The sequence below is a fragment of the Perca fluviatilis genome, chromosome 9 (assembly GCF_010015445.1).
Source record: "Perca fluviatilis chromosome 9, GENO_Pfluv_1.0, whole genome shotgun sequence".
NCBI classification, from domain to species: domain Eukaryota; kingdom Metazoa; phylum Chordata; class Actinopteri; order Perciformes; family Percidae; genus Perca; species Perca fluviatilis.
In genome coordinates this window covers 13,238,235-13,261,951 of record NC_053120.1, presented here as the reverse complement: position 1 = coordinate 13,261,951, position 23,717 = coordinate 13,238,235, and the positions used below count along the sequence as shown (strand labels likewise).

Here is a 23,717-nt window from a genome sequence, read left to right as displayed (position 1 = left end):
ATCTTTCAGCTCATTGTTTTGGTTTTCCAACCGGCAACTTTACTGTTTTGGTTTACATTGCCTCCCTTCTAGATGCAGTCAGCTGTTTTGGGCAAAAAAGCTATAATAAACCAATGTACACTACCTGCTCACCAAACGGCAAAAAGAGAAAGTTGGTGGACATACAGTATGAGCATTTAGCTGCTTTCGGGCCAGATATTCTCCTCAGGATTAAGGGGAGAGTGAATATATAATATGATACATTTAATGAACAGAAAGTAATGGATTCCTGTAATGGCAGAAAGAAACACATCCAAATACCTAAAACACAGTCAACTGGTTGATTGTGATTTGATGTACAGTATACACTATATGATATATACTGTATATGTAAAGCCTCTGACATTGTCCTTTAAAGCCAAGGTTTAACCTGTAACCTCTCAGCCACCAGAGCAGAGCCGTGGATCAGCATTTACTTTTTTAGTCCTCTTCAAAACTGTCCTCTTTGCCTCGTCAGTTGTTTTCTCCTACTTTTTCCAACTCCCACCTCCTTCTTCCACAACCCAAAGGTGATTAAATCACTTCCAGATGACAACATCCAGCTCAAGAGAGATAAATCAGTCAGGACATGTAGGTTTGTTTTTGAAGAAAGTTGCAACACCAGACAGATATTTCCTGGGAGGTGAGGAAGCTTTCTGTGAAAGTGTTTGAGCTGCCATTTCCAGATGAATGGATTTAGGCAGAGATGGCAAGGACCAGGGAAGAGAGAAAGATGGAGAAATCAAGCCCAATATGGATTATTTAAGATCCCTAACCCAGTTTTTACTTAAGATAACATAACATATGACCAAGAGTAACATATATTTTGTGACAAATGAGTTTTGTGTGAACAGTTCACAGTTCTTTACTTATAGCATTTCAAAGCCTGAATATAAATCTCTTTAGGACATGGCAAAGCTTAAGGCTTTGAACAAAACATTTTTGTGCCAGGAACTTTGAGCAGATCATATGGTCTTCAAAAGGAACATTTAAGTCAATATTCATAATCTTATTTTTTTACCAGTCACTCTTTCCCAACTAATGAACAAAAGCTCAATCGTAAGGACAAGATTACTGCATTTCACAGATACTTTGTTTACACTACCTCAGTGGCAAAGTGTTGAAGCTCAGTCCTTTCTTGGTGATGCTAATTTGTCACAGCTGAGAGATCAGCAGAGCACCAAAGAACTTTCACGTGTAGCATTTCTCTTGCCGGTCGTCTTATCTCACGACCTCGTGTTAAGCTGCTAAATTTGCAGACCAGGAAGCAGGTACTGAGGTCTGCTGCTGGGGGTTTCTGGGGGTATCTGGATCACTTGACTAGACATAGCAGTTTTTTGATTTTGGATCTTTTTGATCATTGGTGTGATGTCATGCGTCTTAATTTGCAACACTTGTATCTGATGGCTTTCAGGTTGGGATCCTCAAAGTAAACTCTATAAAAATATAACTGAGCTCCACATACATCTTTGTAATTAATTACCTAACTTGATGACACTTGTGTTCAAACTCCTTGCAAAGCCAGGCAGTTAATTTGCAAATAAAACCACAGAGGGCCTTTAAGGATACAGCTCCCTTGACATCACTGGGGGAAAAAAAAGAGTTACTGAGCTCCATAAGTGGTGCTTTTCTGTCTCCTCCTGGCTGCAAAATGCAAATACATGTGTATAGCGTTGGACGATTACAGATGGATTTATAATACTACACATTATAATGTAATTTGATAATGTTATGTGCAGTATATGTCATGTTGCTCTGTCACTAGCATTTTTGATTGTCAGGGGTGCATTTCATCCTCCTAAACTGTCATTTTGTGGCTGTAAGAAGAAAATGCATCAGAATGGCATCAGTACTACATTGTACTGTACTCGTCATGTGGCAAATATAAAGATGGGGAAATAATATCCTCTGGTGGTTTATTTAGCGGTTTACGAAGAGTATAATTACCACGTTGTCTGGACCAAGTCACATTGTCTCTTTGATTGCTGTATCCTTGTAAGCTGTAGTCTAGAGGCCTTTACACACCTTTACATGTGACAAATAACATACAGGAAAATCCATAATACTCTCTTATAGATATAAAAAATAATGGCTTGCAAATTATTCGCAAAAAAACAAACGTGCCCGGTGTGTAAAGGCCTTTAAACTACAGCTTTCAGAGACACAGCAATGCGCTATTTGGATGTATTTGCTTTTTGCAGCCACAAGGTTACAGCATATTACTGCAGTTTAAGAGAGTGATATGCACATCTGATCAGCATGTGCATGCTTTTATGTACTATTCATCTAATTATTCAATGTGTAATTTATTTATTTTAAGGTTTTGTGATGGTATAGCTACACCGACTACATAATCCAAAGCATATTAAGAATTAGATAGGGATGTGCTCAGTGGGCAAATTTTGATTTGCACTGAAACGCTAATGCTCTTGAAGAAAAAGGTTTGACATTTTAAAATGTGAGCTCCAAATACTCATATGAGTATTTGGAGCTTTGATGAGAAGCCGAATAAAAGAATAAAAATATAAGAAATAAAAAGAATAAAAAGACCATATTCGACAGGTCTTCAGAAGGGTTTCAAACAATAAAGGTGTGACCCTTTTTGTACATTCTTTCAGGAGTGCGATCTATATTGGGTAACTGCGACAAAAGGTGGGAGACAAAGCATGGTGTTAAAATAGTTTCATAACTTTTCGCAACTAGTAAAACACAATGCATGTACGTAATATACCACTACCTTTCACTCTATACTCATTTCATATCCAGACCCTATACATCATAATTTATCATATTACACTGCTGTGTTTCTTTATTTATTTAGGCTATATTACATTTCTGTTTTAATACAGATGAACACTAAGTTGCATTACTAAATCATATCAGTCTGGTGTACACTGTTAACATAGACATGCTGACTCTGCTACTATTAATCATTCACTTACTGTCATTTTTCCATGCAATTTAGTTAGTTTTTTTTTTTAAATACCGCCAGGGTTTCCCGCAGCACTTTGCAGCTAAGGCGGCTGCCTAAACAAGACACCCCTGCCACCTTAACTACGTCGTAAAAAAAAAAAAAAAAAAACAATAGTACATATGAGCGATATCTGCCTTGTTACTCTGTCCTGTTTTCTCCCTTTCATTCCAATCCGTGACCAACGCCAGTCTCCCTTCTCTGCAGTACAGAGTCTGTACTAGTCTATCGCACAAACAAGCCGCCCCCCGTCTGATGGCAAACCCCAGCCTACCACCTTAACTGACAAATGTTCCTGCACCTGTGCTCCTCTACGCATGAGTGCCTGAAGTATTCTCTTTTGCACACATTTTGAACAGTACATTGATCGTTCCGATCTTTGTTACACAAACCAGACAAACTCACGATAAACACTTTATTTCAACCATGAAAAATAGACAACATATCTCAATATACAATAATATTTAATGTCAACCGATATTTTCATTACTTATCATTTCTGTCCTCCTCTGGTTTCAAAGGTACATTCTTTTGTCTTTTATTAACACCAGACAGCAGGTGTTATTGGCCAAACAGAAAAAATAGAGATCACATTTCTCAAATACATTACAGCACAAAGTACAAAAAGACATTCTTTTGGTTGGTGGGGTGAGTTAATGCATGCAGATGTTGTTGCACAGCCTGATTACAAGTACAGTAAATTATGTGACCAAAAATCACCTGCAATTACTCACAGACTACATCTGTTTTTTATTGTTAACCTGCATTTCATTTAGTCACAACAGTAGCTTTAAAGTGACATCCAAGGTTTGCCTTCACTTCACAGTCTTATGTGCTTTTAAGGAAACCGAAACTGTCCAGGTTATGGGTTATTATTCTCTTTCACTTTCTGAGCGTTTCTTTATTCTCTTTGAACCTCTTACATGTTTCACTAAAAATGTAGTTGAAATAATTCAGCATTAGAGAATGAAAGTCACGTCACATTACAGAAGCAGCAGATGAGTAAATTTACTATATGCACACATACAACATCTAATGTAGAACCACCTGTGAAATATGCTGTATGTATAGGATGTTTAAAGCCAAAAGATGACTACAACCTCCATTACTCTCTTCCTGATTACCAGTGTACTGCTTACAGTCGGTCTGCTGTTCTCTGTGAGAACTGTACAGAATTCCACTAGCCTAAACTCCATTAAAAAAGTTCATTTTCCTCAGCAGGTAGTCCTGCATCAGGAAACGAGTGCAGAGGAGCAATGTGGCACAGTAGAATCTGGATTTCAAAGTCCCATGAAGAAAGAAAGAAAGAAAGAAAGAAAGAAAGAAAGAAAGAAAGAAAGAAAGAAAGAAAGAAAGAAAGAAAGAAAGAAAGAAAGGTCATAGCTGAGGCTGGTGCACCCTTGACGTCTTTTCTCACAGAGAACACAATAGCAGCATTGATGAATGTCAATTTGCAATCACACATTAGTCAAGGTAGTTTTCTGTTGTTTTTTTTTAGCTCCACACCTCACTGTGTCTGAAGGAACATCCGCTGCATGCAAATCTGCTTTGGTAAATGCTGAATCATGACGCAGTCGATGACATGACGGATGTAAAAAGGTGCATATTTTATTTTAATGCAGTCTGTGTAGAGTCACAGCTGGGGTTTGCAGTCATGTGGCTGAGCTGTGACTTGCCTCGTGCACGGAGCAGTTCTGAACTGAGGCAGGTACAGCGGAGAAAAGCTATGTGTTGAGGCTGACAGCAGCTCGCTCGAGTCCTCAGGGCCCAGCAAAGGGTGCGACTCCACAGAACAGTCCTCTAAGTTCAAAACTACATTTTTAAGCAGCTCAATTTTGGTTTCCTCTTTTCTCTGCTCCTTGTCTTCCTCGCTCTCCTCATCCTCGCTCTCCTCATCCTCCGCCGGATAGTTCATTCCTAGATAATACAAGTCCTTCCCTTCTCTCGTCACGTGTTCTTCTTCTTCTTGCTCTGATGTTTCAGAAAGCTTCTCCACAGAGTTGTAGGAGCAGGGGCGCTGCGGGTCGTCCATCCCTCCACCTCGGCAGCTGTCCAGCTCCCACAGGCCGCAGGGGAAAGATCCAGAAATGTCTGAGTTGTTGGCAGAGAAATTGCCCTCGTCGCTGGAGCTGCTGCCACTACCATCCTTGTAGTGGAGATGAATGGGCTGCTGCTCCTGCTTCAGACCAGACAGCAGCACAGTGGCATATGTGACTGAAGACTGAGCAGAGCTGTCAGTGGTGCCTGGAGGCTGGTCTCCTGGGGGATCAACTAGCGGTAACAGATCTATCCTTGGGAGTGTACTGGTTATTGCATCCAGATTAAGCGCTAAGGAAGCTCTACCTTGGAGCACCTCACTCTCCATGGGTTGGTCTTGGTCGACCTCGGAGTTAAACCCTGAAGGAATAGAGATAGATAAGGCAGTGGCTGGGTCAGGAGTTAGGGACACAAGTGGGGCTTGGACTAAAGCTGTAGACAGAGCTCCTAGGTCGAACTTGTCCCCTATGACGACTTCAGAAATGTTCTCAGATGGCAGGAGCAGTGGCCAGGCTGAAAGGCCCTCTCGAGGTATGAACAGGTGGTCAAAGCTGTCAGCCTAAAAAGACGTGCAAAGACATATTTTCAGAATTTGAGCTGATATATAAAAACGTATGAACAAGAAAAGACATAGCAGAGATTGCAATTGTGATGATAAGTGGTTAAGAAGGGGCGATGAACTGCCCAAATCTGGTTCTGTACTACCCGATGGTAGCATTGCAAACTACTCACACTACTACAAATGTAAAGACATAGAGCTTGTACATTTCTTTGACTACAGCAATTAATACAGTAAATGTGCAGGCATGAAGTAGAACACATTCTTACATGAAGGGCCAAATGTACACCATCATGCAAATGAATCATATTCAAGTGCATCAGTGTATAAAATAAGCATGTAAACATGTTGAGTCATTATCGTTGTAATTTTTCTTTTTTTTACCTGTTTGAAATCTAGTCCTTTGGCCCAGGAGCACTTGTTTGGGTTGGGAACATCCTTCCACACAAACCTTTTCATCCTGAAAAAATATGCACCAGATATTTATGTTTATCTCTCTGTCTAAAGGCTTTTCCCTCGCACTTCTTTTTTTTTTTTTTTTTTTTTTTTTTTTTTTTTTTACCCCTTCCCCCGTTTATGTTAACCCCCCCCTTCTTTTTTTTGGGGGGGGGGGTGCCTTCTTTTTGGGGGCGGCCCCCCCCCCCTTTTTTTTTTTTTTTTTTTTTTTTTTTTTTTGGTAAAAGAATAATTTGCTATACACTCATGCCATACATTAATACCCAATGCAAGATTAAATATGGAGTAAAACTGCACATTCTGCATGTGTCTTTCGTGAGATAAAATATTGCTGTTGTAGCATTAAAACATCTCCAACTCATATAATACCAGACGTTATACATGGTGATTTTCTTTGTGCAGCATGTTTCGTGACTGAACATCAACAACATAATTTTTGAGTTTAATTTCTCAAATATGTATTTGGAGTTTTTTCATCAAACAGCAGCCTTTTACTGGTTTTGGGAGAGGATCAGGGTGACGAACAAGACGATGAAGAGGAAGGAGATGATCATCAACATCATGTAGGCTGCAGGGTCTCCGCTGGTGGCTGTAACAGTTGGAAAAATACACATCAGACCTATGATTAATAACAGAAAACATGCTGGCATTGTGTCAGCGCTTAAAATACTTAAATGTGTAATATGATTTTGACAGCCGAAAAACCTGGTGCATACCTATGGCATACATTGGCTCCCCTTCACCATCAGCAAACACAGGGTACAAGTAGAAGCCACACTCCTCAGAGCCTAAGAAATCACCTAAAATGATACATTTAAATTATGTTGGCTGAGTATATATACGCACTCTTACACTGAAAAATAAATTAATAAAAAGAACAGACAGAGAAGAGGTCCTGTTACCTCTCAGATAGATAGGGTGGTCGGTGTAGGGAAGTCTGGCCCATGTTTTTCCACTCCTGCCGTTGTGATAATCAGAGTCCTGTTGCCTCTGTGGAGACCACTGGACCACCATGAACAGAGGCACATAGCTGTTGTCCAGCAGACTCCAGGACAGAGACACACAGGTGCTGTTGACAACCAACACACTGAACGAATGCACACAGCGGCCTGGAGAGTAGAGAAGAAGAAACTGAGTGGATTCAAACAATAAATCTATTAGTTCCATGGCAATTGCGAAACACCATTCTGCCCAAAGATATTTCCTTATTTTGGTGTTTTGAGGACACACATTCTGTGACTCCTCACACCCTGAATGGATCCATTTCTTTGTCTGCACTTACTTATTTAGGATTTTCTATTTTTTTCTGTATACTGTGAGCAACTACAACTGATAGTGTTTCTAACATATAAATACATTTATAGTTTATTTCTACCATTACACCTGCAGTAGTTATTTTGGCCACTCGAGGGCAGTAGAAACAAGTTGTGAAAATGCATATTGCTCACATTGACCTTTTAGGTTAATATGACAAACCTGGTTTTATTCTTCACCAACTCCTGAGCAAATATCTGAATCTCTAGCCGCGAAATGCTCCAATATGTTCACCAGCTAGTTGCTAACTGTGCCTGTTGCCTTTTGGTGTTGGGCAGGTAGTGAACAGAGGAAAAACAGGATATGTGTGGGCTGAAAAACAATGAGCTAATAGGTGCTAAAAGGCTCTGTAGAGTTGAGGGGAACTGTAGAGTCGGATGAGAAGTATCTGTCACTGTGAGTGATGCCTTTGACATACATGTATATGTGATCTATTGTTAATATAAAAATGTATTTATAGACACTTTAAGTAGCATGATTCTTTTATTTACAGACTGTTTACTGACGAAGGAAAAACCTGAGTAAATCAACAGAGAAACTAATGCAGATCCATACAAAAGGTCACTTAATGGTTTACTGAGTATATTGTGAATCATTAGCTACTGTATGGCCCTGAAATGTCAACATCAGTTATTTAGCTGCTCATAACACTGAAAACATATTCTTAAAATACAAATGGGAAAATTTCTGACAAACATGCTTTTTTTCTATAAAACTAATGAGTGAAATGGAAAAACATTTAGATTTTTCCAGTTAGTACTTTAATGAAAATATTTCCCCCTGAATTAGGAGTAATGGCAGGGTGACACACACACACACACACATACATAGTGCTTCTCACTATCTTTGTGGGGACCCGTCATTGACATAAAGCATTCCCTAGCCCCTTACCCTAACTTTAACCATCCCAACTAAATGCCTAACCTTAACCCTTACCCTAGCCATAACCTAATTCTATCCCTAATCCTAAAACCAAGTCTTAACCCTCAAACTGCCCTTTAATGTTGTGGGGTCCAGCACTTTGGCCCCACAAAGCTGTCGGGACCCCACAAGTATACTGGACTCCCGGTTTTTGGACCCCACGGATGTAGTTAAACGAGAACACACCACACACCACACACACACACACACACACACACACACACACACACACACACACACACACACACACACACACACACACACACACACACACACACACACACACACTTCTTAAACATCTGTTGTTTAGTAATAACTATACTAAAGCTAATGGCAGCAGCGCCTCACTCAGCGCTTTCACGGGCTTTCCAGAGACATGTAAGTGTCACATCCTAATGGATGGCTGTTTACATCCTTACGTATTTGTCATGTGTTATGAGGCCATGGTTATAGGGGGAAAATAACAGACAAAAAACATTTGTTTAAATGGTTAAAAAAAAAAAAAAAAAAAAAAAACATGTAGAAGGAATGTCTTGCCCAACAATCTAAAACATAATAGCCAAGGTGATGTTTTTCAAGAAATACATATTTCTGAGAGGACTTTTTTTTTTTATTGCCATCTTAACATAGTTTGGAAAGAAAGAAAAATATTACTGGAACCTTGTTATTTTCTTTCTAGTACATGTACACCTGCATCTGTAAGTAAAGTACTGACCATGAATCTGACTGATCTTAACCTCACTTTTGTAGACCTATCTTTCCCAGTGTTATAAAACTGCAAACCCTTTTCAACTCAGCTACAGCTTTCACATCTTTACTGGAACATAACAGCATGTGATAGTATTTAAATGAAACCGTTTGCTCTCTTTCTCCTGACTGCTTGAATCTTGAGGTGAGTTTTTTTGAAGTTGTTTCTAAGATGTATTTTTAGAGAGAAGTTGCAAAACCTCACATGCAACAAAGGTTTGGCATTTTTGCTTGATAAATTACTTAAATGATGATCAACAAAATTATTGAGGATTTATGTTTTGTTAACTTTTTATGTTCATGGGCCTCAAACACGCTGTTCCCTTTACCGTTGTAGCTATCCTTAAAATGTAAGATTACTGCAGATGTAGTCTTTAAAGAGGACTTACAGTACTGTTGCTGCATAATGTAATATGGTCCTCATGTCCAAATGGTTGAATAGATTCAGTGTTTGTGTAAAACAGAATATGACTATATAACTTTCTGTCTTACACTTCAAAAAAATATATAGATAAAACATATTTTCAGCTCACTCACGTTTGGGCTGTCTCTCCAGCGTCATGTTGATGTTGTTAGTGGACCTTCCCAGATTATTGTAGGCCTCCACAGTCACAGTTTGGGGCACCAGGTTCCACTCAAATGTGTAGGAGGACACCCGGTCGATCTTCTCCCTTATCACAGAGCCACTCAAGGCCTTGTACTGGACTATAAATCCATCAACACAGTAAGAGCGCCCTGATATTTGGAGATGCTGCAGGGGAAAAAAGCAGGAAAATCAACATTTTATTATATTTAGTTATGTATAAATTACAAGCCTGAACATGTTTTTGTTTTAGTTTGTGTACCTCAAATAGCAGAGTGACATTAGTCTGGTTTCTGTATGGATCATCTTGAAGGATTCTCCAGAAATCAGGGCCATGCTCAGGAGCTGGGGGGGAGAGACCGACAATTACATCACAGCTTTCACCTCTGTGTTAGTGGTATGATGTGTATCTCGTGGGCCGTCTTCCATTAGCACTAGGACTGCACAATATTAGGAAAATATGCGATAACATCGTTGAATATAGCGATAATGATATTACTTGCGACAAACAAACCGATATTAAAGTCTACTCAGTTCTACATTTTTGCTACTTTCAGTATTCTGTAAGATACAACAAATTGCTTTTGAATTTAAAACAAATGAAAGGAAATCATTACCAACATTCTTTTTTTGAACAAATTGAACATTGATTTGAATATAAAAGGCACTACTAAAAAAAAGAATGACAGGTGGCTGGGTTGGATCAGTGGGTAGAGCAGGCGCACATATACTTGGAGGTTTATGTCTCGACGCAGAGGTCTGGGGTTCGAATCCGACCTGTGACAATTTCCTGCATGTCTTCCCCCCCCCTCTCTCGCCCCTTTCTCACCTAGCTGTCCTGTCAAATAAAGGTGGAAAAGCCCCCCAAAAAAAAAGAATGACAGTTACATTATAAAGTGCAGTTTTCTACTGATATTTTCTTTCAACTGACACAAAAAGTGTATATTGCGCCAGTTGTTATTACGTTGACAATAAAAAAAAATTATATATTGAGCAGCCTTAATTAGCGCTAAAATCAGAAGGTCAGCTATGATATAAAAGGCCACATCAGGCATCAAGAGTGAAAGCTTTAGTGCGGAACGTTTTTTAATTAATGAACGTCCGTTACATTAAAGCCATTGCCCTATGAGTTGCTACAAAGCTTATTATTAAGTCTAAATTGTTGTCGTCCGGTAACTTTCCCACGCAGAAACTCGAGTGAAGATAATTACCTCTTCTGAAGAGTTCATCATGTTTTTTTAATCCTCCATGTCCTCATTGGCTACTAGCATCTGCGTGGAGGAACGGTGGGGGCGCGTGCGCGATTACGGAAGGCTTGTGTCATGTGGATGCAACAACAGTGTTGTTGTCATTACTTAGAATTCCTCATGGGGGTGACAGAAACTACGCACTATAGCTTGAAAGTAATGATGCCCTCCTGTACCTCTGCTGTTCTGAGGCGTGGAGTAGACCGAGTCGCTCCATTCGCTCCAGTAGCCGGTACCGCTGGTGGGCATACAGCGTACTTGTACCACATACTCCTGGCACATGGCTGACACTGCGGTCTTCGCCCACTGCACCCGCACTGGACTGTGGACCTGCAGGCATGACATTGTTCCCAGTTACTTGGTGTTCATTTTAGATGAAGGAAATGAAACATATCTGATCTGTTTCATCCTTCTCTCCGTTTACCAAAACAAAGGGAACAAACTATTTCCTCATCTTTCTCATTATATTAATAGCATGTGTCCAATTTTCCAGAGAATATTTCAACGAGAGACAGAAATATGGTCTCATCGCAGCTCCTATCAGATCATGTCAAACTGACCAGATTCCATGTCAAAGCATTCTGTGGCATTTAATGAGAAATGAGACTTGTTTACCAGCTGAGTCCTGGAGTCCTGGAATAACCTTTAATGTGTTTGTTGTTAATAGATAAACATCTTTCCTACAGGTAGAAGATTATTCAATGTCAATAATGTCGCTTTATAGAATAAAATAACAGTGAATGAACAGTAGTGAGTTGTCTGTGGTAATCATCCAGTTTGCCACCAAATACAATAATTACATGCAAGTTGATATTTAGATGGTTTGCAATGTTCTGGAGGGCTATTGTCTATTAACCTCCTATAATAATTGGTTTTCGATCAAGGTTAAATGCCGACCGTAATGCCACATAGCCAAACTTTCTATCAAAGCCTGGTAAAGAGTCCGATAGAGCAGCTCACCTTCCACTGTCTCACAGCAGAGGTTAAGTGGTACTGAAACTGACACTGGAGCCCCTCGACTGGCAGAGACGGAGGCTCCCATGTAACCATCAGGACTCCATTGCTCTGGCTCACTGCCTTTACATTAGTGGGTGTGTGGGGTTTCACTGCATGGAAAATAGAATGGAGGAAGCGTGAGTTTGTCTCATACAGCAGCAAAACATCTGATAAACATGATCATAGGGAATGGAAAAAAACATAACCAATCTTGTGTAAAGCTGTTTTCAGTTTTTCTCTGTGAGCAATAATATTCACTACTTTAACCTCAAGTTCATCTTCAAACAACCAACTCGTCCCCTAAGAATATATAACAGAGCAACGGTTTCTTGTGAAGTTAATATCCATTTGCCTTAAAACCTTATTTTAAAATTCCAAATATGCCATTTAGATAATGCTGATTTTTGATAACATCTAAACTAAACAAGAGGAATTATTTACATATATTTTCACATGCTATTTTATTTTTAAAAACACATGAACTTCCATGACAATTCATGACAATAAGCAACACCCTTGATGGACAAGATGCCCTTTTCAACCTATGTGACAGATTTAATTCATATTCAAAAACCTTTATTTTTCTTAGTGGCCTGAATCAATGCATCAATACATGACTTTATAAGAATGTTGTGGAGTGTAATTTAATCTTTTTACACTTTGAATCCAAATTTCTGTCACTTTTCCGTTCTGTTTAGTTTTGGTATGTTCCACACATCTTGTCCATCTTGCTCACCATGATCTATGGGCAACAGGTAGATGGGTTTAGAACTGATGGGGCCCAGTGGGGATGGCAACTCAAGCCACAGCTTGTAGCAGTTCATCCTCAAAGGCTTGATGGTGCAGGAGGTTTTCTGCTTGGATCTGTCCTGCAGGCAAGCGGGCCCCATCTCCCCCACTTCCACCCCGGCTCGTTCCCTCTCCTCCATCACATCACATGGCAGGTCAGCCCACCTGGCGTGAATTATTATGAAGATCTTGAATGTTGTAATGTTACTTTTATACAATCTGATTAATACAGCTCAAATGCCAATAGAGGCTCAGATGCATAAATAAAGAATTATTCCAGTTTCTGACAACTTGAGTCTTATTTTTTGTAGTTTTGGTTAGGATACTATTGTACTCAACCAGAATAATTGCTGAGATCTGGGAACAAGGCAACTTTAGCTAGAATGAAGACAGACAAGGCAACAAACAAGCGGTAAAATAATCAGACATGTAAACAAGCCAACTGTTAAAGTGATGGTTCGGAGTATTTCACCCTAGGGTCCTTTGCACCATGACCTCGAGCCAAAGACCCCCCCAGAAGTTTTTTTCACCTGGGTCGAACATTGGGAGAGTTAGCTAGAGTAGCGTTATCAGCTGAATAGCTTAGCGCAGGGGCTAACGGACCCACGTTTGTATCTTGTAAGTTACCCCACTAATAATGCCCGAAATGATACCAAACGTCTACAAGTAGTACAAATAGGTTATGCTCTCATAAAACGATGGATTGGATAGTTTGTAAGTACACCAGAAGTTTATGAACACTTGCCTGCTCTCTTCAGCTCTCTGCTGCTGCTGCTGCTACCTGCAGTTAGAAGAGTGCTTAGGGCCGTCTACAAATTACTACACCGAAAAGAGTTACAACAAAAATATTTATTAATTCAATGATTAAATAAAGTAATGTCTCCAAACTTACCTCAATTATTACTTGTCTCCTGCTAGTTATATTACAGCACTTACAGTGCCTTGCGAAAGTATTCGGCCCCCTTGAACGTTTCGACCTTTGCCATAGCAAGTAAAGATATAAAACTGTAATTTTTGTGAAGAATACAAAGTGGATATGTAAAAATATGAGTGGTTAGATGAAGCCCTGATCACTCTGGTGCACAGTCTACAGTGGTGGGGACCTGTATAGCACATCGTCGTATACTGCACAAATCTGGCTTGGAGTGGCCATTTCTTAAGATATCCTAGTGTCGTTTAAAGTTTGCCAAGCCACCTGGGGACACACCAATGTGGGGTTGTGGTAGATGACAAAACTTTTGACAATAACGTTATGTTTGGTAGCAACACAGCTCATCACCCTGCACACCTCACTGTCAACATGGTGGTGGCAGATCATGGTTTGGGCCGATTTTCTTCAGAGGAAGGAGATGGTTCAAATTGATGGGAGATGGATGGAGCCAATACAGGACCATTCTGAAGTGGGGTTCAGATGATATTGTCTTCCAACAAAAATATCAAATAAAGCAAAATACAATGATGTTACAATAAAATATCAGTGTTAGAATGCAAGTAAGTGATATCAATCGAGATTGTGATTGTGTTAAGTCTCCATCCAACCTCACTGAGTCAGTGTTTTGCAAGGGGATGGGCAAAATGTCAGTCTGTCGATGTGCAAAACTGATAGAGACATACTCCAGCGCTTACAGCTGTAACGAAGCAAAATGCTACAAAGTATTAACTTAAGGGGCTGAATAATTTTGCACGCCAATATTTCAGTTTTTATTTGTTTTAAAAGGTTTGAAATATCAATAAATTTCGTTCCACTTCATTATTGTGTCCCACTTGTTGTTGATTCTTCACAAAAAATTACAGTTTTATATCTTTATGTTTGAGGCCTGAAATGTGGCAAAGGTCGAAAAGTTCAAGGGGGCCGAATACTTTCGCAAGGCACTGTACTTAAAAAAAAAAATTAAATTAATAAATATTTTTGTTGTAACTCTTTTCGGTGTTGTAATTTGTAGACGACCCTAAGCACTCATCTTACAGCAGCAACAACAACAACAGAGAGCAGAAGCCAGCAGGCAAGTGTTATTTAAATAAACTTCTGGTGTACTTACAAACTTTCCAATCCATCGTTTTATGAGAGCATAACCTATTTGTACTACTTGTAGACGTTTGGTATCATTTCGGGCATTATTAGTGGGGTAACTTACGAGATACAAACGTGGGTCCGTTAGCCCCTGCGCTAAGCTATTCAGCTGATAACGCTACTCTACGCTAACTCTCCCAATGTTAGACCCAGGTGAAAAAAGCTTCTGGGGGGGTGTTTGGCTCGAGGTCATGGTGCAAAGGACCCTAGGGTGAATTACTCTGAACCATCACTATAAGTCAGATTAATAAAACCAGTGTACGTGGAGGGCGCAAAACTGAAAGTGAGGGCACCCAAAATGTCTGTAATAATCAGTCATTGCACGAGAAAACTATAGCCAGTGTGGTGGGTTAAAGTTAAATCAGGAAATCCATCTGCAATCTGTGATAGATGTTTACAAAACAGTTTGGGGATTAACTTTCATTTTGATTGGATTGGTTTAAAACCTGTATGATCATCCGACTACTCATATATTTTGCCCGTGTTATCCTGTCAGACATTTTTGCAATATTGCCACATTCCCAGAACTTATTACGGAGTGATTGTTAAACTGTGTAAATAAAACCTACATTGTATTAAAATGCAATTATTCTTAAAATTATAAATCACTTCAAAATAGTAAAACATCTCTCACATCTAAATTCACAGTGATTTGTTGTTTCCATCTCTATTTGAAAGATGGGGAATTAAAGGAAATGTAACAAAAAAAAATAGGAACTGGAGTAAAGAACAAAATAATGTTGCACAAGAAAGTTATAAAACAAGCTTTACATCAGTCTGTCAGTCCTCATTGTTGCTGTGGTTTTTAGAGTGTAGAGACTTTCTATTGGGGTCAGAAGATGAAATAAACCTCCTGGTATCACTTCACACAACTATTTCCTGGGTGTGTTCACTAATTGTGCTGCCTGCTACTCTGTGTTCAGTAAATTCTAGGTTTTCAACACACTTCAACACACTGAGGTTAAATCCTAAATCAGATCTGCTAGAATGATCGACGTAAGAATACCAGAGTAAGCCAATCAGAGGGAGAATAAGGCAGGCCACAAGGCACATCCTTTGACGTTGACACGTCTAGTGGGTCCGATCTAGCATCAACCAGTTGTGAGGTTTCATAAACAATGCCACAGCTTGTACAAACATCCTAACACACTAAAAGAAGAGAGCTACTGTGAAATGTAAATTGGTGCTTTACCTGGATCTGAATTTGTGTTTACTCCACTTCGGGTTGTTCCAGCTGCACTTCATAGCATCGATATTACCGTTGGTTTCACAGTTTATATCGATGGAGACTCCTGAGATATGCAGGAAGACACTCACATTTAGGTCACAATAACAAACTTCACCTGAGATTGCCTCTGTGCACTCTGATTATTTTTGGTTCACATTGTTGTGCTGTCGCATGTCTCCTCTCTCTTTCCTGTCTTTGTCCTCTGCCATGGAAAAGTGAGGGACTTCCAGGAACTTTAAAACATCAGAGGTGAAATGTTGACGTTTGACTTTCCCTACAGAATTAGCTCATCCGTGTCTTAAACTGTAAATAAATGATGACTGATGATGGTTTCCTTCTGTCTGTAATATTTCGCTTTGCAGTTATTGGTGCAACAAAGCTCACCTTCTACATAGATCTGGCTGTACGGGATGGTCCACTCCTGAGTGCACCGCAGCAGGTTGTACAGGTCGTACCGAGTCTCTGAAGGACGCACTGTGATCTGGCTGACCTGGTTTGGGAACGGGAAAGCCAGATCTATTAAGTAATTAGGTGGACTGTTCTTTCCTAAAAAAATACACAGGGAAGTCATTCAAACGTGTTGGAAATGTTCCCAAAAACACACAAAAGCCCTGGAAGGAGGAGGTTGTTTTTTTTCTTCTTACCCATTGGTTGACTGCGTGGTACTGACTGCGAGGAAGCTGCTGTTGGAGGTTGAGCATCCACATGGCCGTGCTGGCGTTGATGCTGTGGTCGTTGAACACGCAATACACCGTTACGTTCTCACCCGGTCGCGCCACCACTTCCTCAGGGATGTAGCTCACCTCTGCACACACACACAAAAACATCATGACACGGTTTGATTTCTTTATAAAACTTCTCTCTTCCTCTTTTTATAATTTTCATAGAAGTCTCAATATTGCACACATTATTTTATATAAAGCAACATCCAGGCGTCCTTCAGTTGAAAGGACGCCTGATTCATTCTTATTCACGCACAGTTTCCATGTTGACTTTTTACAAAAGACAAAAAAAAAAAAATAACTTTGATTGGGATATTGTCTGAAATGAGTGTGAGGGTGTGAGGGCTGTCATCTAAAACACCTCCTCAGATGCAGCCAACCAAAACATCTGAGTGGAGTCAAAAGAAAAACTAAAGTAAATGAACTCATCCGTCTGCAGGTGAGGAGCTCAACAAAAGAATTCTGTTTCATGTCTCATCATTGTTGAAGCTTATTTTTTTACTGCTGATACGCATTAAAAAAACCTTCCAAGAGTCATTCATTTACTTTGCTGTGTTGGAAGACTTGCTGTCATCAGTTCATTTGCAATAAAGTTTTTTAAGCTTGTTTGGGTGAGATGACTCAGAGTTGTTGAGTCTTACAAACTTTCAACCCCATGACACGGACAGATTTTTCCACCAGACTCAGGTTTCCTCATGTGATGTAGAGTAGAAGAGCAACCATTTGTAAACAGCACATGCAAACACATGCATGTCTACATAAAAAAGTTAAAAGCAAGTATGCACAAAGAGATCTAATGACAGCACGAAGCACTGCCCAATACACAAAAGGTATGTTGTGTTTTTAAGCCGTCAGGCTGATGTTCACATTTTAATTATCAGTCTGATGTTGCAGAACACAAACTAACAACCAGCCAAAAGGAGCTATTTATAGTCTCTGAGTAAATGAATTATTTGGAGTGTGCGAATAATTCTCGCTCTCAATACTCAAATCTCAGTTTCATCATTTCAATGGATGGCTGCTTCATGTTCAGCTTTTTGCTGCTTGTGACATTTTCCTTATTTTTTATACAGTTTTATACAGTCTATGGTCATGCTGTAGGATTTGTAGCCTTGAGAACGACCTCTGGTTCAGAGTCTATTGGCGTTGACCACATTGGAGTGAGTTCTTCATTAATAGCCAATGAGCTGGACTCATTTTAATAGATTAGCATTGACATAAATCTACCTGAGGGATAATTGAGGTCAGGTGTTTAAATCCAACACAGTCAGTGATGAGTGTTGAATTGCAGCCATCAGGACAGGTTAAAATGGTCATTGCAAAAAGGGGAAATTATGTCATTCCACTCCCTGATTTTAGGGCCATCAAATACCCAAATTACCTATTCGTATAGTTCAGCTTTTGCAGTTCTGAAACAACACCGTTAAACAATCAAGTTTCAAAACGTCAGCAGTGAGTTGAGAGTATTTTTTTTTTATTTTATTAAGAAACTAAATTGAAAAAAGGGGGATAAGAGTTATTAAGAAATAATTATTTTTCACATTTCAGTTGGAGGTTTTGTCATTATTAAATCATTTGGTAAAAAAGGACATCTCATTAAAAGTAAACACAGCAGCCAATATGTAATATTTAAGGCAGACTGAGAAAAAGCAACCAGAACAAGGACAAGTTTTACTTTAAACATTTTGAGAGAAATTGTATACCTTACATACACACAGCAGGCTGTAAAATGCCTTTAGCATAGCCTGTCACTTATTTTATGCAAAATTAAGTGAATGTTTTGCAGTACTTCCAAGAATCCCCAGAAAGTCATTGACCCCCTGTTGAATACAACAATGAATTTCAAACAAACCGTGCAGGGTTGTACTGAGTGATACATTTACATTAGAGGGAAAAAAAAATCAAGAGGCAAAAACCTTTCAGCTTGAATTTATTGAAGTATGAATAAAAAAAACTAAATATCTTCTTGTATGTCTCTATATAAACAGATGGAAGGGAACAGTTCTTACCGTCCAGGTGGATGCGGTAAGGTTCACTCCACTCGCTCCACAGTGAAGGCTTGTCCAGGCAGGAGCAGCGAACCTGGGTGATGTACTTCAATCTGGGCTTCAGCTCCAGAGACAACCTGGGCTCTCTAGGAGCAGACACCACCTGGAGCCGGTAGAGAGGGAATTAAAAAAAACTGAATCCAGGATAGTTGGGTGTGTTCTTATATGAACGATGACTGAATCAAATCCATCATCGTAAACATGACTGTGGCTGGGTCTTGGATCAACTGTAACTGTCACAAAAACATACAATCAGAAATGGATGGTGTGTGTAGACTTCGGCAATTTTTTAACATTAAAAGTCAGCATTTTTCATGTTAAAGTTTAATCATATCTGAACCCTGGATGAATCATGGAGCCTCTGCTGAACACCGAGTGCAATGTTAAATGCTAAGTACACTCTCTGAGGCTATTACAACCGAAATGACTGAGCAGCAGCGAAAAGCAAATACAGTTAAGTGTATTTATAGTCGTGTGTGTGTGTGTGTGTGTGTGTGTGTGTGTGTGTGTGTGTGTGTGTGTGTGTGTGTGTGTGTGTGTGTGTGTGTGTGTGTGTGTACCACTCACTTGGACAAAAATCCATTTATTATAACTCTAGACTTGATGGATTAAAAGCAAAATAATAATGACTTGACATACATAGCTGCAGACTAGATGGCCATGAGTAATTATTAATGGTTTCTTAACCTGCATCATTATCAAATAGAAAAGAAAAACACGAGGCAGAGGCATATTTTACAATTTGAAAATGTTATTATTAATAGCATATAATTGTAATATAATCTATTACCCCCAGTATACTCATTAATTACAGTTTACCAACCCTTTACAGAGGGAGCCTTATCATAAAGTGTTACATATCTTTATATAATTAGATCCCATGACTTTCAGTGGGGTCAGTGGCAAACTCTTACAAGGTACCATATCTTAACTAATATCTTATGAATGCTTAGTGTTACCTGCCAGGCCGGATGAGTGGTATTGGAAGAGAGTCGGACTTCGTATCTTAGTGGACCGGTATCAAAGTCTGGTGGGTTGTCCCACTGTAAAATCAGTTCTGCCTCAATGGTCTGGATATGTGACAGGTTGACTGGAGGACTTGGTTTCACTGCAGGGAAAAGAGCAGATTGTCTCACAAACAGAAGCATGTGTTTACAGTAGAATGCATACACTGCTATTCATAACACCACTATGATCCTGATTTCATATCAATTCATATTTTATCAAAAGGTTACTAAATTCTGTGTCAATCATTACAATAACTGTATGAGGATTTTGACATATGGCTCCTACAATTACAATATCTGAGTTTGCATCTGTGAGGGATTTAAAGATCCGCTGTGCAGCCTTAAGGCCATGTATTACTGGGGTGGTTATTTACTGAAATATGACATAACAACAATGTACTGTACATCTAAAAGGTGAAATTTGCTGTAATTACAGTACACTTATCATGCAGTGAAGATCAATAGTCTTCTTGTCCTTGGCCAGGTTTATCAATATTAGATAAATAAATAAATTAATCACATCTGGAGTTAATAAATAATATTAACAGAATATCATTTAATTTCTCTGCTTAGCATAAAATACAAATGCAATTCTTTTCTTTTTCAGTCATTACATACAGTATATAAGAAGTGTAGGCACCTAAATGCCAGCTAATCATGCGCAGATCTTTAATCAAAGTATGTAACTGAACATTTTTATTAACCCATGATTCATCTGTGCCATATGTTGAGCTTAATATTTGGACTGAATAACCATTTTCGGTGGATTTCAGAGTTGTGGATCCAGACTTATATTTACTGTCATTCACAGCGCAATTACTGTATGACACATACAGAGATAATTAGGAGCAATAGCTCAACAATTTATTTTCCAGACTGCTCTCGCATCAGACATACAAGCAAACATCTCAAACTATAAATAAACTATAAAAGCTATATTACAATATGTATAGTACAGTACATATCACATGGAAATTGATGACTGAACTCCATCCAATCATTGGATTTTCAAAGAAAAATCATGGCAGCTTTGTTTCAAGAGCAGAAAAAGAAGAACATTTAGACGGCTGAAGGTTTTACTACTGACACTGTAACCTAGAAAAGTATTACACTGAAGAGAAACGATAGTGTTACAAACAACACAATGTTTCTACTCAGTTTGTGTTCTGCTCTGTCAGTTTAACCAAAAGGTCTGGTTGGACAAACACAGCATGGAAAATTCTTCTCTGTCTCTGTGGAGATCTCACAACTATGGACGCACACACGCGCACACACACTCCGCACACACACACATTCAGGGCCATGGCCCATATGCTCTTGGCTATTCCAGTCACGTCTGCCAATCACAACTGAATAAAACTCTTTCTTCTTATCTGTTCAGATGCATCACTTTGAAGCTGGACATTGGAAAAGTTTGGTGTTTTAAACATTGATGAGCCCAGCATCATCTTCATAGATGGCTGAATTTATTCTCAGAGCCCTAATGCCAGTAATTGAGTAACTTTCTGGGAACTCGCTTTTTTGCTGACTTACTTCCTGTAATGCACTACAAAACAGTGTGTCCTTATTCTCCAAAGAAAATAACAGATAAGTGAGGTCTTGTCTTTACATTCAAAAACTTCAGCTTTCCAAAGGGCTTTGGAATAACTACTTGAGACATTTTTAAGACTTTTCTCAATACCAATTTATAATAAAGCATACTTTATAAAGAGTTTATGATTAGTAAATAAACAATTAATATCATAAAACATTTACTAATGCTTTACAGATGTTAAACTGATATGGACAAGTTTTAGGATGCCAGGTTGTGAATGTAATAATTCCATCATTTACAACTTGTATATAAACTCCTTATATAAAATAAGTCTAACTAGAAAGTGAAATCCCTTTCTCAGTAAGTCAACGACTTAGTTAGCATACAGTTTTACATCCGTCCTAGCTCTAGGTTCAATAGCACGGGAAGCACTAATTTTGCACTAATCTTTTCCCAAAATACAACCCCTACAGCACAGCCATAACTCTAGCTACTGGAGCAAGAGTTTTCCAGTTAAGTAAAAACAAGGACTGCACACCACTCCTTAGGGATGCATTCCATTATTAGCTGAAATGCCTACAGTCTGTAGAGAAAACTCACATCTCTGAACTTCTCCACAACGGATTCTTCCAACTTCCAACTAATACAAAACAAAGAATGAGACAAAGAAAATCCCTCTCTTACCAGGTCGGGCAGGAATCCTGAGAAGAACTGGTGGAGCAACGGCATTAGAGATGCTGACAATTACCATGATGACAAAGCTTGTTGTAACATCCAGAGCGACTGAACACATAAAGAAATCCTCTGCCTCACAGACAACAGGATTATCAGGTGCAGTATTCCCATCCTTCAGCTCTGTGTCGTCTTTCTGGGAACTGAGAAATGGATACGAAACATACTTTTGTCACTGACTGCAAAATATAATCTAAATTTAAAACATGTAATCAAACCTAAATATCATTGAATGTCTAAAATAATATGACATTATCTTCATCGGCATGGATGAGAAGCCTCTGAACATCTATGATTTAATGACAGCTGGGTAACTTTAACTGATGAAGATTGTGTGACATGATTGAAAGGTCTAGTACATCTAATAAATGTACCTTGAGCTGAAACCATTTTGTCAGCTATTGTTGCAAACATTTCAGAACAGTGTAGATATGTGGAGAATTGGTCTCTTTATCCCACAAATTAAAATTAAAACCTTGGAGCTTGTGACACACAGACAAAACACACACAGACACACACAGAAAAGGGTGATGCTTCATACTCACACCAGACGCTGTAAACTAACTGTCATGAGACCAGAATCCAGGGTGGTAGATGGTGGACCGAGAGACTGAAGGTCACATGTTAAATTTCCCCAATTTTCCTCAATTCTGCACAGTATGTCCAAACAGGTGCCTGACGAGAAATCAGAATTGCATGTTAGTGGCACGATCAGCGCTGACCTTCAAATGAAGGCTTCTTAGAAAAAGCCTATCTTCATATTCTGGGAACAGTGAAATATTATAGCTGCAAGCAGCAATGTGGTGGTGAAGCTCCTGCCTGGAAATGTAACCAGGACGACAGGGGAAAACAATTTTTAGAATAAGTTGCCAAATAAAATTGTTAAATCATTCATTGTGAAGTTAGGGGTTTTGAGATATATATATATATATATATATATATATATATATATATATATATATATATATATATATATATATATATATTTTTTTTTAAATGATCAAAATAAGATTGGAGAAATTATTTTGAAAATAAAACTAATACATTTGCTACAGTTACAGCCATGCTACAGTAAGCGCTCTGTAAGGCTGTATCGCACGCGGTGTTGTTAAATGCTAACATCAGCATGCTAATATGCTCATAATAACAATGCTAACATATTAATGTTCAACAGGTAAACTGTTAGCCATGTTCATCATCTGCGTGTTAGCATGCTAACATTTGGTAATTTGCACTAAATACAAAGTAAAGCTGAGGATGATCGGAATGTCACCAGTTTCGCAGGCATTTAGTCAAACATCAAAGTATGTGACAAATTAAGAAATTGATTTGATGATGGCGCTAGAGGAAAAGTTAAGGTTAAGGTCACCAAATGTATTACAATTCAGCCTGAGGGTGACCTAATGTCTGTATCAAATTTCATGGAAATCCATCCAGTCTGGACCAAAGTGGCGGACCAAAAGAGCAACATTGCCATTTCAAGTTCAAATGAAATTCAAAGTTTGCTTGACAGCAACTGGTACGCTGCCAGAGTGCCGGTATTACACCGCAGGGAATAAGACACAAAAGTAAACAAAGTTTTAGCCTACATGGCATGGGCAGACAGCATGTTGTTCGTGGTATGAAAGAGTAAAGAACACACCTGCATCCAATTAGACCCAAGTGACATTTGCAGGTCCGTTTACGCGCCGTTTAAAGTTCTACAGTTGATTAGCTATCTAGCCTGCAAACTGACAG

General features: G+C 39.0%; 1 protein-coding gene across 2 annotated transcripts in view; it reads right to left on the bottom strand.

Moving 5' to 3' along the window:
• Positions 1-3,390: 3,390 nt before the first annotated feature.
• The window catches only part of lepr (leptin receptor), a 47,081-nt gene continuing 26,754 nt past the window's right edge, over positions 3,391-23,717 (bottom strand). For both annotated transcript variants that reach the window (XM_039811755.1, XM_039811754.1), the window contains 17 exons: positions 22,526-22,655; positions 21,933-22,123; positions 19,667-19,815; positions 18,669-18,810; positions 16,582-16,742; positions 16,322-16,427; positions 15,902-16,001; positions 12,586-12,803; positions 11,814-11,959; positions 11,030-11,183; positions 9,869-9,951; positions 9,561-9,774; positions 6,944-7,150; positions 6,758-6,841; positions 6,537-6,630; positions 5,970-6,045; positions 3,391-5,585 (listed from right to left, as the gene is read on the bottom strand). In XM_039811755.1, coding sequence (XP_039667689.1) covers positions 4,623-5,585; positions 5,970-6,045; positions 6,537-6,630; positions 6,758-6,841; positions 6,944-7,150; positions 9,561-9,774; positions 9,869-9,951; positions 11,030-11,183; positions 11,814-11,959; positions 12,586-12,803; positions 15,902-16,001; positions 16,322-16,427; positions 16,582-16,742; positions 18,669-18,810; positions 19,667-19,815; positions 21,933-22,123; positions 22,526-22,655 — 3,218 coding nt within the window. In that variant the 3' untranslated portion in view covers positions 3,391-4,622. The remainder of the gene's footprint in view (positions 5,586-5,969; positions 6,046-6,536; positions 6,631-6,757; positions 6,842-6,943; positions 7,151-9,560; positions 9,775-9,868; positions 9,952-11,029; positions 11,184-11,813; positions 11,960-12,585; positions 12,804-15,901; positions 16,002-16,321; positions 16,428-16,581; positions 16,743-18,668; positions 18,811-19,666; positions 19,816-21,932; positions 22,124-22,525; positions 22,656-23,717) is intronic.